Raw genomic sequence first — 14,764 nt, 5'->3', positions numbered from 1 at the left:
AGAGGTCCATTATATTTATGGCAATTTGTACATGTCACGGGCTGGAATATCTCCACCAAAGTAGAAGCATGTCATATACATTAGAAATTTGTTTACTATAATTTTATGAATTTAATTTTCATGCATGATAGATTGAGATCCAATCGATTCATGCTACATGAGTTTAAATATTAAAAAATGGTTATATGATTTTTTTTATTTTGATCAAATTTTGAAAAAATTGACATGGCAAATAATTATTGAATGTTAGTGAAAAAAGTTTTATATACGCATATGCATTAAATCCAAATTTTATTATTAGTCACTATAGTTTTATTATGACTCAAAGTAATCATGCTGGGATGCTGAATTTCTGATCTTTGCTCGTTTGGTATGTTCTGAGCTACCTACAAGTTACAACTACAAGTTATCACACGATAAATTATATTCTTGGTATGTAATGAGAATCTGTTATTAAGAAATCATAAGAAGACAACAACAGTGTCAAGAAAATCAGCAAAACATGAATGATGTTTCTTAGCATACACATCAACTTACTTGTCATTTATAAAATGCCAACATAGAAAGGGACAGAAAACCAGAAAAACTTCTTCAAAAGTTATGCCTTAATTCTTGGTTGAGCTTTGATGTGTGAACATGGAAGATTACTTTGAGGTATAACAACAAAGCTTCCCATGGTGGCCCAAGTGGTACATGTTAGATTTCTTTTAAACAACGACTCAGGTTCGAGTCTTAGAGAAAACCTTATTGGAAGAGTTAGTCTCACCTAGATGTGAATGTTCATGGCTCAAACATGATAGTCTCCCATGGAAGATACCTTTATTAAAACAAACAAAAAAATATTATATAGTCCATATCACCTTTACATTATTCACAAGTTGTTATGTTCTCCAAGCTCCCCTATCATTGTGTTGCCTTTACAAAACTTAGCCACCCCTTCTTCTGTCATAAAAGCCTAAGGTTTGTGTGTGTCACTATGATGGATATCTCTTTTCCCAATGAGCTTGGCAAGATGAGTGCAAGTAGCTGCAGCCAAGAGATGTGCTTCTACAGTGCACCATCTAGTCCTAGCAGACTCAAATTAAGACCATCTTGTGGTTTTCATACATGCCCCACAACACCAAGAGCATATGAAGAAGATGCTAACTCCAATTTAGACGACTTTGAATTTGAAACCGGTCACAGTTTCAATCTCAGTCACATGGTCATTGAGACAAACCAAAAAGATGTTAACACATTCCATCACCAACAAAGGTTTTGTGAGGATTCAATGCCAGCTATGGCATTTGCTGATGAGCTATTCAGTAATGGTAGAGTCCTGCCACTGCTACCACCTCTCAAACTTCCTCCAAGGCTACTTCAGAATGGAGATGGAAACATGGTGAGTACTCAAAGTTCAAGAATGGTGTCGCCAAGGTCCCCGGGGTTGATGCTTAGGCTTCCATTTTCGCGTCATAGTTTGTGGGATGATGAGTTTGATCCATTCATGGAGGCTCTCGAGAAGGTCAAAGAAGAAAAAAAAAGAGGGAAAACAAAGGCAAAACATGGTATCAGAAGGACTAGATCTCTTTCACCATTAAGAGGCTTCAACAACAAGTCTGAAAAACATGTGGGACAATCACAGTCAAATCAACCTAAGTCACATTGTGGTGAGGTTCAGAAAGAGCCATTTCAGCAAGCATCAAGAAGGGTAAATTTGCTATCTGAGCCTGAAGGGTTGGTGTTTACAAGACAAGTGAGACAAATGGGAGAGGGAAATCATAGGAACTTTGAGGCCCAGAGGATCTCAGTTTCCAAACTTGCTAGGGAGACAAAGAAAGATGAGAATCAAAGAGGTGGTTTTTGGACAAGGAATAGAAAGAAGGGAATTATAAAGAAGCTTCTCTTTGGGAGTGGAAAAAAGGGGAAAGCCAGTTCTCAACACAACATAGAAGATAAAAAAGAAGAACCAGAGAAGCCACCCTTGCTGAGAAAACTTGACATTAAATCTATGACACAATTACCCCAATGGAATAAAGATGAAGCAACGGCTGAGTTGAGCAAAATGAGATTGGTATGTCACAGGCCAGTGCCCCGATTCTTTCTTTGCTTGGGTTATGAGTGAGCGAATTTGAAGTGATTAATAGCAGGTTTGGATCAACCTCTCTTTCCTCGAATGGCACGTAGAAGCTGCTCACACAAAGCTTCTCATCAAAATTGATTTTGACTTCAGAATCAATTGTAAAAGGATTTCCAAACATGCACTAAGATTCTCACAGGTCATCTAAGTAGAATATAGAATTTAGCTCAAATGAATGATGAAATATTGTTGCTGTCTCTATTTATCACTTTGTCCTTTCTGGTGTGAAACCTATGATAGCAATGTTGAGTAGAAATTGTTAGTTGAAATCCCTTTGACTAGCTAGATACTTTCCCACGTGAATTGGAAGCTCAACTTCCCTAACAATGTCATTCTCCCTTTATAACCCTTTGTTCCATCAAAGGAGTCCTTAATACATTCAAAATTTTAAGATAATATAACAATGAATGGTATATTAGATGCAACTATGCTGCGTCTGCAAGAGCTTTGCAGATCACTGAGGCTGTATACCTCATTCATAAATCATAGCCAAAAGAAACATCAGTTAGTTCAGAGAGAGAGAGAGAGAGTGAGTTAGAGAGAGAGAGAGAGAGAGAGAGAATTCTTTAGTCATGATGCTAATAATCTGTTTGCATAAAAATAATATCTGAACTACATTTTACATCCCTTGGTAGATAAGTATACATATATTTGAATTCAAAGCTTAAACTAAATGTAGAATATCAGATAGATTCTTAACCTTCTATATTATGTGGAATCAACTTTCAGCGCCATCAGTGCTTAAATGAGTAATTTACATGAATTGAAATTACATGAAGAAGCCTACACTTTTCCATGAAAAAAATTGTGATAATAAAAGGGGGAGCCTCAGTGTCCATTTGGCATAATGAGAATCCTATATAACCCCTTTTCCCTAATGCAGAAGAATCTGCCAAATAAGAATACTAGTCTTGACATAACGCTATCTGGAAAGTATGATCTATTTAGTCCAACACATCAGAAGGCCAAAGTTTTTTCCAAATGGAAATCTCATTCTCACTCTTTATCTTTCTGATTCCTCCATAGAAACCGTCCGCCTCATTTCCCTCCTCCCGGTGATCTTTCCTACTGATATTCGTTGTCCTCCAACGCGAATCAGGAGTGTACTGATTGAACTCTAGCACCACTGTGTCTGCAATCAGCAATTATAGTGTCAAATAAACCATATTTGAATCCTAACTCCAAAGAAACGCCTTTGGGGATAGGAGATATAGCAAAGGCTAATGCCATGGGTCAAAAAGATTAGCAGTTCAGTTTTCATGGTAGATTTTTGAGAACTTCATTCATTATATCCCAAAGGAAGAAAATGTTTGACCATCTTGAAGAACTTGCAAAAACACGATATTGGTAAGAACATGTCAAATTATGCCTTAACTCGTGTCATGCTTAAATAGAGTGGTGAAGGAACATGAGAATAGAGTTTATCACAAAAGAACTTTCCTATTAGAAACATAACACTAAAACATGCAAAATCATTATGTATTCATGGCCAGGAAGATATACACACTTGGTTTTTATTTACTGAGGCACAAACTATAGGACAGAACTTACCTACTATATGTATTGTTTGTGCTGTTATCTGATGAAAAACTCAGTCACCAACATTTTTAGTATTTTATTAATGTAATAACCTCCCTCAACTTCCCCTTTTTCAACCGGTGTGTCATGTTCTTATTGGACAAGAGTAAAAACAGCATGTATAAAAAATGTATCTAAGTTTTTTCCCAAATTATAGTGTTTTGCATTATTCTTCTTCTGTTGTTACTGTTATCTGTGGGGAAGGGATTGTTAAAAGAAATGTCAAACAAGGTAGGCTAAGCAAGAGGCTGTGGATGACTCTGGCGGTTAACAACCACTATCAAGTAAATGGAAGTAGAGTTTCAAAGCTTATAATGAACATGGTATCCCCACATTCAATAGCAAAAGGGAAATAGAAGCTTTAAATAAAATTGGATTTTTTTCTTTAACATAGTTGGCCATAAACAGATCCACTGAGACAGGAGTTATCACAATGTTGGTGGAATCATGACATATGGACCATGATATGTCTGGGGGACCAATCTTATAGCATAGTTGGTGGTCCATCTTTTGATATATTATTATTGCAATTAAAGGAACCTAGCCTAAATTGAGGCTGATCGGACAAAATGAACTTTACATTTACATCATTATTTTTTCACTTTACAAGCTCCACAATAATTGTATGAAACATCACTAAAAAATTTAATCCATATAACAATAGACTTTAACCTACACTCAATTCCCTTGTCTTCAAAATCCCTGATCATGATGTTCTTTTCTCTCTCTATTTTTGCATCTTTATACACTACACTCACTTGAATCTAAGAAAATAGAATTCATTTGTATCCTACAATCACCTTTTCAACTAATCCCCACATCATACCAGATCCGGCTTCCCTGCGCTCGAATTTTTCTAAGTTCACTGCAGTCACAGATTCGTAGCTGTCTGATCAAGATTGGACGGTTCAAATTTAATTTCCAATTTCAGGTGCATAATCAATCTCTTGAAATCTAATCTATCGGATGGTTATAAAGTCATGACTGCAGTGAATTTACGAAAATTCAAGAGCAGGGAATCCAAATCCTATCTCATCCTTGCATTGTTCCACTAGATGATTTTACCAAAAACAGTTCAAATTGAAGGGAGGAACAGAACATGGATAACATGAATGACAAAAACTACAGCCAAGATAAGCTAATAAATGATAAATGCATTCATTTAAAAGGAAAATGAATTAACTCACCACTATTATGACAATGGCAGTAATTTTCATTCCCATCGCATGACTCCAAGTGTCCTACAATACCATACCACCAACCTGCCATAAAGGGGCACTTTATCAAGCTCCAATTTAGGATATTATCACAAGAAGAGTAAATCATACATGTAAATGGAAATGCATAATCAAAAATTGGATAAGTAATCATTTTCATTGAAGACTCAAAAACGGTTCACTTTGTCAGATGGAAATCTTATGTCCCAAAAATGCCAAAATGTGTCCAAACAACCAATACAATTATTAAAATTATAAGAACATGTTGAATAAAGGAACAAACCATAAGGAAATTCTTTGTTTCTCCTCCACTGAATCTCTACATGATCACCCGGATGCAAATCACATAGACAGTCAGAGATATGAAGATCATGTGGAGGAGTATCAACAGGTGGTGCCCTTAGCCTTTCCCATGGGACACCATGCTCTACTGTAGCTGCCCTTCTTCCATGTGGTGGATACCTATAATAGACAAATAATCAATAATTAGGCCACAAGATAAAAAAGTCTATGATAAATGGGAACATAATTATATTAAAGATATGATCACCACAAAAATCATGTCCAATTACCTGGCTTGGAAGGTGTCAGTGCTTGGATCATAGCTAAGCTCAGCATCATAGCATGATAACATAAATCCAACATGGCCGTTCTGCAGAAATAAATGTAACTTGTGAGAAAAACAATCTTTTACTTATCAAAATTCTTCTACAATTGATTCTAAGCCAAAATCAATTCCGGGGAGAAGCTTCTATGAGTAGCTTCTATATGCTAGAATTGATTCTGAGAAGAAATAAGTTTACCCAAAAGTGCTATAACTTATTTTACAATTAAGGGTAGCATGATACGGTAAAAGTTTTCAATAGAAAAAGCACAAGGGGGGTTCATCACAGATACCTCGCGGTTATAGACCTGTGCAGGAAACGCGAAGCTGCCACTCTCAAGAGCAAGATACCAAGTCATGAATGAATCAGGAGGCACATAACTCCTCTGCTTGCTGCTATAACTTGTTTCCACCTTCATTCTCATCCATGAAAAAGGCCAACGAAGCGGCACGAGCCTCATCAAGCTCCTTTGCTTGCCATGTCTAACACTGCCAACATTCCTTTTGGAAGCAACATGCCATTTCCACTCCCTGTAAGCAACTGAACCTACAACTCTTCCCCATTTCTGTTTCATGTGCCTCTCCCATAGGTGATTACTCACACATCTCTCCCTCAATGAACGGCAAACACCAGCCATTTGACAAAGTGAAGATGGAGGGAGCTTCTCAAGTATGGTTTCCAACACTAAATCTGGCAAGTCCAACACTGACATCTCTTGTGTGTCCTCAACATTCTCCACCTTTGAAGTGTGAGTCTTCTTCACAAGAGACATTCTTGAAGGAATTTGACAAAGAAAACCAAGCCAAAGGCGGTTCCTAAACAAACTAGTGATGGATTTCACAGACAAAAGCTCTTTGTGAAACAAAAGAGAGATAAATCTCACCTCACTAGTCCATGATGGGAGTGGTTTGAGAAGGATGAGAGGCTTTAAAAACAGAAAGAAAGAGACACAAGTTATGAAGTAAAGTAGCATTACAAGATAGGATATCTTTCAAGGGTGAAATTTGAGTTTTGCATATGTTATAGAGCCTTAAAGCCAATTGTGGAACTCACTATTCAACACAATTGGCACACTCACCCCCTTCCTTGTTGGAAAGAAACAAGGAACCTTCAAAGTTCAACCACCTTTTAAAGATGGAATTTTGATTGGTTCAACGAAAGCCCACCAAAAGCCCAATGGTGGGCCTCCTAGACCAAAGTTAGATCAGAATAAATTAGGTAGAGAACAACCACACGGATGAACAAGGGAAATTGCCTTGAAATGCTGTTATGGGGTGTTGGATAAAGAAAACAAAACTTGCAACAGCTTGATACTATTTGCTTCTCCTATTAGCTTCCAATGAAGAGCACAATACAACAGTGAAGTCAACCAAAAACAGTTGCTATTCAATGAAGAGTTGAATATTTCCTTATGAAGAGGTGAACCAATGAAAGTAATGAAGATCTGGTATCAGGTTTTATGACACCTATGAAATGAATTGGCAAAGAAAATAAATGAAGATGAGTCTATATAACAAGAATCACAGAAACATAAACAGAATCTCAAAATCTCTTGGTAAGTGAAAAAATCTTATGGGAATAATTTATGTCTATCTAGATTAGATCTAGCAAGTTGGAAGTGAAGCAGTATTAGGCCCACACAACACCTCAAGATCTACAAAGATTAAAGAAAACAAGAAAAATGATAAACCTTGTGATGGTGGTGGTGATGGTGGTGCAACAGCAGAAGATTAAAAAGAGATTGGTGAAGAGGATGATGAATGTGAAGGGTAGGTGGGTCCTCCTCCCCTCACTCCAACAAATTCTTCACCACACCTCAATTATTATCCTCTATGCAAGCAAGCAATCACAGAGTTTTCTTTTCTTCTTCTCTTTTTTCTTCTTTTGTTGTGTGTGTGTGTTGAGGCAATAAAGCAAGCAATTGGTGGGCAATGAATGGAATAGAAACTAGAAAGAGTTAAATATGCAACATGAATGGGAGGTTGAGGTGATGTTAGATTTTTGTGGATGTCAACACACATTTCTAGTCTCACGCCCCATTCTTCTATGATCCAATCATCAAAGGATTCCCAATGAAAAATATAAATTAATGATCAAATTGGCATACATTTTTTAAGAAAAAAAATGTACTAGTATTGATTAAATAATTGAATTTCTTTTTCTCTGTATAGGAAATCTTGTGCACTTTGTTTTTGTTGTTGTGCCATGATCAAGTTGGAGGGAAATGTCTGACCAGAAAAGGCAACAACTACTTTGGATAACGTACGTAAGACAAGATTCGTTAATATTAAAAATTTGAGGTGAGGGTTTCTGATTTCCTCCCTCTGCATTTACTACTACAAGTTGCTTATGAACGCCCATGCTTAAAATTAGTACTAGTTGAAATTCTTTTTCTTTTAGTATTTCAGTATTTCTCACCATGGTGTCCGAGCCACTTTTCGCACACCTTAACTAATCTCGCTTGCGGTGCATGGCTGCCTCTAGCCAATCATTATTTTAACAATAACAGGAATCGATCCTGAGAGCTCCAATTCGACCTCAAGTTGTCCTAATGATAGTCTTATAACCACTAGGCAAGACTCAAGAGGCGTGAATATATGTTAAAATAAGTATATTAATAATTAGGTTAAATATGTTTTTTCCTGCAAAATAAGGAAAAATTGAATTTAGTTTTTCTCAAAAAAAATCATAACTTTTATTCACTAATAATAATAATAAAATATGTAAAATTCATCTATGTCATTCATTTTGTGGCGGTTTAGTTTATACGGCTACTAATGCGAAAATTAAATAAATTTTGGCAGATTAAAACTCCACCGATGCATAAAATGCACCTCAAAACGACAAACATTAATTTCATATATTTAAAAAGCTATGAGATTTTTAATAAGGACTAAATCCAATTTCATTATTTTATGAGGACTAAAAATATATTTAACTTAAATTTGTATTGAAGTGTTTTTTTCAATGTTAATTTGTCTAATTTACAAAAGCCACACATTGACATATTAATTATATGATACTATCATATACTCCTGTATATTTGGTCTTACAAAATATTTTATGAAAGTTACATGTTTACACACAATATTTATTCTAATATCCTGCATCAGACTTCGGTAGGTATTGAATATATTAATTAACCTCCAGGAAGCAATGAAGAAATTAAGACTATGATTAAGACTATGATTAATTCAAAGAGTACACACAATACTCTAACTTGCTTGGTCATCCTCACTGTTAGCCTCGCTGAAAACGAATAAAATCATCTGTGAATCACGAGGTGACCAATAATTGAGCAAGATATAGCACGTGAAATGTTTTTTCATTTTTGTTTGAATCCCATGAAAAAATGTAGATCTTTCCTTGATCTTCATAAAACATTCATCTTAGAGAATAATTAATATAAAAATGAGTCAGACTAATTGTTAGAAGTCTCATATTTGCTAGAGATAAAACATAGTTAGCGTTTATAAGGGTAGTGCAAACCTCAATTCTTGAGCTAGCTTTTGTGGTTGAATATAGGTCTCTCAATTTCTAATATGGTATCAGAGCCTATCCTAAATCCATTTGTTGTTTGTTGTGGAGACCTCCCATATTTGGGACACCCGTTGTTGTTGATCCCACGTTCCAGGTTGTTCAGTCCTGGAAGTGAGCCCTATATAAGGGTAGTGCAAACCTCAATTCTTGAGCTAACTTTTGTGGTTGAGTATAGACCTCTCAATTTCTAATACTAATACCTTTAAAAGGTTAAAAGAAACTATGACCATTCATTACCATGCCTCAACACCCCCACAAAACTATTGTGACGGTTTTTTAAGTCACAAACTAATAAATTATAAAATTAAACCAACACAAAATTGCAAGTGTTGATGGGTGTTGATATAACGGTGTCTATGTATCTATACTAATTTTCATTTAGACCTGGGATTAGTTAAATAAACGTAATTTATGTGGTTAGTTACTTTAAGCAAACTAATATGAAACTCCTTCAAGCAATCACTTGTGTTACAAAAGTCAAGCTCCTTTATATGGCTTCATTTATAAACAAATTCTTCCATGAAACAAAGAATATTTATAAATCCAACCAAGCCAACCAACGTCAAGTTGTGTCCAATTTCTTCACAAGTTGGTTATTGTTTTTGGAGGAGTGAAAAGAATGCAATATCTAGACGCGTGAAGAACACGATCAAATCAGTGGCAAACGAAGAACAAAGGGACCTGAAAAAGGAGTACCCTGCCCTGAGGCAGAGGCAGAGGCTGAGAAATGGACGGTGCAAATTATATAACAAATTAAGCAGAAACCAAGATCCACCAATAGCTGCTCAGCTCCACATTCCAGGGTCATGGTACTTCAATTTGGGTGTGGCTCTCCCATCATCACTTTGTTAATTACAAGTTACATTCCAATATGCTAAAGTCCAACATGTATCACATATATAAAAGTGTTACATGTTATGTCATCATAAAATGACCACTTAGATAAAATAATAAAAATTTAGTGGTGTGGATTATTTAAACAATAATAAAAAAAAATTATAGGTTAGGGCCTCCTCTTTCGGTGAGTATTATAACGTGGATTAAAGCGCACATCCCTTACCTACCCTTATACGTTCTTGACATATATATAGGTCTTGACTCTCATACTTGACCAAAAAAACTCTACTCATAATCCTCAATTAGGACGTAGTTGACTTGACGCAACTCATTTGAAAAACGTATATAACCTTAGATTTAGCTCGATTTGACCCGAGTTAGAGCATGTCAACTTAAAAATAGCATCCTCTAGGGATAAGGGGTTCCAATTCATGTCTAGTGATGGTGTGGGCTATTTCACCTACAGGATGGAAGTTCAAGTTCCCTTTAACTGTCTGTCTTGTGCTAGATTCGATTTAGAGACTCTCAGTCCCTGTTGAATGGCCATAATAAGCCATAGAGATGTCATACCCCAGCATACACAGTGAATACCGCAAGTGGGACTTACCCCTTGCTCCTATCTAAAATAGGCTGACTTTCACTAATTCCGTGGAGCAGTCAACACCGCCAGGAAACCTTACACAGCCTCCTCAACAAGAGGAGGAGCGAATTTACTTCAACTCTAAATTAATTCACCTCCTAGAAATTTCCCTAAAAGGATGGGTTGTGCGTTCATGGAGTAGAATTTTACTTTTTTTACAATAATATTTTGAATATATGTGGATGTTCAATTATTGTCCTCTCACTCTCAAAGTTTGGTGATTTTGATTTTTCTGATTGTTGTTTTGGGTGGTCCATCACCTCACCATATCCCATAATTTGGACCGCTAACTTGAGTAGTCATGTTTTCTTGATTGCTCCATTTATCTTTTTCTTCACAGAGGCCAATGCATTCCTTGAGCAGCTTCCCACATCACACATACGTGAACCAAAGCAACCTGCTTGGTTTTATGCTGAAAACAATGCTCATCTTTACTGATTACAGACACAACTTGGCCTGTATATATCAATGAAGAACAATGGTATTAAACTCCATGTTGTAAGTTTATATATAAAATCAAAAGAGACATAAGATCTTGATTCACATAGATATTGATATTTAATATCAGTACTACCAGTTTTAGTTGGTTTAAAATTATGCAATAGTCATCTTTTCTGCTTCTTGAGTCCTTGCCCCTAAGAAAAATGATACTTCATACGTTCTAGAAAATTTGTTGTTCTGGACTTACTTTCAATATTTTAAAATGTTTGTTGTTTTAGAACGCTATTGCATCTTTTGCTAATTTTTTCCACTTATACCCTCATTTAATACATTTTCCCTCACTTATCACTTTTCATATTAACTAACCACAAGTATAATTTAATAGTTGCATACCATACTAGTAAAAAAAAATTTTAAATTCTTATCATACTAGTAAAATTAAATAAGGACAATCTAGTCAAATTATACTATCAATAATTGTTTTTTTTATTTTTTGTGCGACAATCTTAAACTACAAACTTTCTGGAACGGAGGGAGTATTTACTAAATTAAAACAACAGTAACAATAGTAATCGTTTACTAACAAAAGCTTTTAAGAGATTTACATAATTTTTTTTTTGGAATCGTTTTAGTAAAAGAAAACATGTATATACTATACATAATGAACAAAAGATAACATGTATGTATTGCAGGTTTTTATATTGCCAAAAAGAATGGGCATTGTTATTCTTGCATAAAACAAGTGGGCACATTAAGGTATAACTAGACTACAACCCGCGCGTTGCGCGGGTAAATACGACTGACTAAATATGTAGTGTATTTGTGTATAAATCTTTCTTATAGTATTGGTAGTTTTTAAGACATACAAAGTGATTCACTACATTTCGAGCATTAGTGGAGTTTAAGTATTACTATTACATCTTATGCATTAGTAGTGGTTTTTTTTCCAATTCACACATGAGTGGTTATTGTCAAATCTAAGGTAACCATTATTTGACCATGATGTAAATAAGCTAAGCTTTTGATTTAGAAATAAAATAGTCAAATACATGATGTAAAGTGCAGGAAATGAAATATAAGCTACGCATTGAATTGCTCTTTCTATTTTTTTTGTCTTGTTATTCCTTCTGGCTTCCTTGTGGTGTTCGTATTACTAACTTTGGTTCTCTTAGATGTGTTTGTCCTCAAGGTTTGAATCAAAATTTATTCTTCATCAACTGAAGTAATGTTATATGTGTCGTTGATTTCTTCTTCATCAAATGATGCATGTTGTCTTGGCTCTGCCGATGTCAACATTCTGTCATGGGAAATTTTAGATTACAACCACCTGAAATATTGATTATACCATTACAATTACCGGTTATAACAAACATGCTAATTGTATCACGTTAGACAAAACATGTGGGCATGTGTGTGTCAAGGGGTTCCAGCCAAAAACCAGTGAAGATACCTCATGGATACAGATACATACAAATTAATGGTATTGGTAGCTTATATTAGTCTTTGAAAAAACAAAATGAATAAACATCAGCACAAGTTTTGTTCAATAATTCATCCAATGTTACTTAGTCCATCCACAATAAAAATTTAATCAACAGGCGCTAATAAAATGTTAATTTAGAGGTTGATGGATGCAACTTTAAAGAGAGTAAGGATAAAGTTTCATGAGCTGGCTCTTACAATTGTTATTGGTTTTTTAAGTCTGAACCACAAGCTCTAATTGTTTCATCTGCTGTAATAATTAGGGAATATGAAGAGAAATCTTCACATAGAAAGGTTAGCTAGAACCTAGAATCCAATATTTGTACAGAAATTTGTATAGGGCAGACTTTTCTCATAGAAGATTAGTTTATGTATCACAAAAATATGCTAACAATATAACACCAAGATATAAAGTGACACTAAACTCACCAAGGCATTGAAGCATCTCTATCATATGCGCAATTTCTGTATCTGATTTCTGGCAACCATCTCCATGCATCTCTTTAACCTCTCTCTATCTTGCTCCTTAATCTATGAATACCATATTCAAATTGGGGGCAAATGTATCCATGGAGAAACACGGCAGATTGACTGTTATTCATGGCAGTGTAACATCAAACAAAGAGAAAGATGCAAATGTGGATTGAAAGTGAATTGAATTTGTATGTCTATGCATATTTATACACATTATAATGTGATGACTATTTTGAATCCTTTTCATAAGGTTCAAATTTGAATCCCAAGAAATTTGCATCTATTTAAGTGAATGTCAACATATTATTCTTAGATATATAAGTGGGTTAACTCTGTTTGAATTTGTTCTTGTAACGTTCAGATTTGAATCATAAATATGTGACAGATAGTATTCAGATTTAGATATTAGTGTTAGAAAACCTGATTTTTAAAACAGAGGTGCATAGAAAATTTGAAAAATACTTAGTACTTTCAGTTTTAATCAGTCAAGGATTTTTTGTAGCAAAGAGATTTCAGCTGTAGTAGAGCATAAAAACGCTTAAGATCATCAAGTAGTATATACTAATCCTCACTCAGAAAGTATGGTATTCCCTTTAACCGCCTTATGTTGGCCATGTGACTAACATATCAAAGAATGTTTGATTCTTCTATGATATTTTTGTGTGTGTTAGTTTCCTTGATACAGGTATATACTATATATATATATATATATATATACAAGTTCCCATGATTGCTCTAAACCATAGAAATATTATTATGCAATCCATATTATACAATTTTGAAACAGACAGTCATGTTGCATAGAAAATGAAATTGCTATCGGTCAAATAGCCTCAATTGCTATATGCTAACATATGTAATACAATTAATTGAGAAATTAAAAATAAAACAAATATAAAAACCAGGATTACTATTAGCAATAAAAAGAGCGACTAACCAAGCCACGGAAGATGACAAGCATGCAATTGCAATCACAGAGAAAAGAAACATAAGCAGTGTAGATTTTATTTTGGCAGGCTAGGAATGTCGAAGGAGTGGAATTGATCTGAGGCGATAGAGCGATGGAGCGAGGAGCGGAAGTGTGGCTACGCCGAGGACATAGGGATTGCATAGAAAGGGATGTACAGGAGAAGAAATGATAGTGGAACGAAGAAAAAGAAACCAAAAGAATGCATAAAGAAGTGTAGAAGGGATTGGAAGAATTTGGAGGCATCCACGATGGATTTTTATTGACGTGGCAAAATCAGTATTATGTGCTCAGCGTTATATTGCGCGCTTCATAATTCATATATTATAATAGATTATAATAGATAAGTTCAGTACTCACCGTTTTCTTTGACTAGGATTTTTGAAAAACAAATAGTAATTACTTTTTTTTTGTTACAATAGTAATTACATTATGCTAATATTAGTGTTCAGCGCATCTTTTAATTTGACTAAAATTGGTAAAACAATGGAAAATCAAATTGGTATATAGGGGTTGGTACAGAGTTGTACTCTTCAAGTTTTTCTCATTCCGCTTTCAGAGTACTAGTGCATTAGAGCCAAGAAGTAATGAATATTCTAAAGTTAAATTAATTTTGGTAAGTAGCTTTTGGATATTAAAATTGATACTAGAATTGATTTTGGATAAAAATAAGTTGATCCTAACTTGCCTCTGCTAACTTCTATTTGTTTCATAAAAAATCTGTGACGAAAGAATGCTGACATGTAGTTTCATCCTATGAACTTGGTCAACAAATGAAAAGGAACTCCTTTTTCAGTTAAGTTCTTTTGGTACATTTTTCAGTTGGATTTCAATTGTGGACAATGCTTAAGAGCACGAAGATGA

At 34.9% G+C, this 14,764-nt stretch overlaps 2 protein-coding genes and 1 long non-coding RNA gene across 4 annotated transcripts; 1 reads left to right on the top strand and 2 right to left on the bottom strand.

The window, feature by feature from the left end:
• The first annotated feature begins 814 nt into the window (after window positions 1-814).
• LOC130731562 (uncharacterized) lies at window positions 815-2,488 on the top strand. Its single transcript, XM_057583849.1, has one exon. The coding sequence runs from the start codon at window positions 884-886 to the stop codon at window positions 2,102-2,104; it is 1,221 nt and encodes a 406-aa protein (XP_057439832.1). The 5' UTR covers window positions 815-883; the 3' UTR covers window positions 2,105-2,488.
• Window positions 2,489-2,809: 321 nt separating this feature from the next.
• LOC130733329 (F-box protein At2g26850-like) lies at window positions 2,810-7,524 on the bottom strand. Its single transcript, XM_057585467.1, has 6 exons — window positions 7,210-7,524; window positions 5,812-6,985; window positions 5,487-5,566; window positions 5,198-5,376; window positions 4,885-4,959; window positions 2,810-3,251 (listed from the first exon to the last, which is right to left on the bottom strand). Exons 2-6 carry the CDS (start codon window positions 6,490-6,492, stop codon window positions 3,064-3,066), a joined length of 1,203 nt encoding a protein of 400 aa, XP_057441450.1. The 5' UTR covers window positions 6,493-6,985; window positions 7,210-7,524; the 3' UTR covers window positions 2,810-3,063.
• Window positions 7,525-11,804: 4,280 nt separating this feature from the next.
• Window positions 11,805-14,109, bottom strand: LOC130731561 (uncharacterized). 2 transcript variants are annotated; one of them, XR_009016740.1, is made up of 3 exons: window positions 13,871-14,109; window positions 12,889-13,050; window positions 11,805-12,304 (listed from the first exon to the last, which is right to left on the bottom strand). It is a non-coding gene; the product is annotated as an uncharacterized LOC130731561 (long non-coding RNA). The 2 variants fall into 2 exon arrangements; XR_009016738.1 differs by having other exon boundaries at window positions 11,811-12,304; window positions 12,889-12,990.
• Window positions 14,110-14,764: the final 655 nt, after the last annotated feature.

Source organism: Lotus japonicus, chromosome 1 (assembly GCF_012489685.1).
Source record: "Lotus japonicus ecotype B-129 chromosome 1, LjGifu_v1.2".
Classification (NCBI taxonomy): Eukaryota; Viridiplantae; Streptophyta; class Magnoliopsida; order Fabales; family Fabaceae; genus Lotus; species Lotus japonicus.
This window is presented reverse-complemented; position numbering and strand designations above follow the sequence as displayed.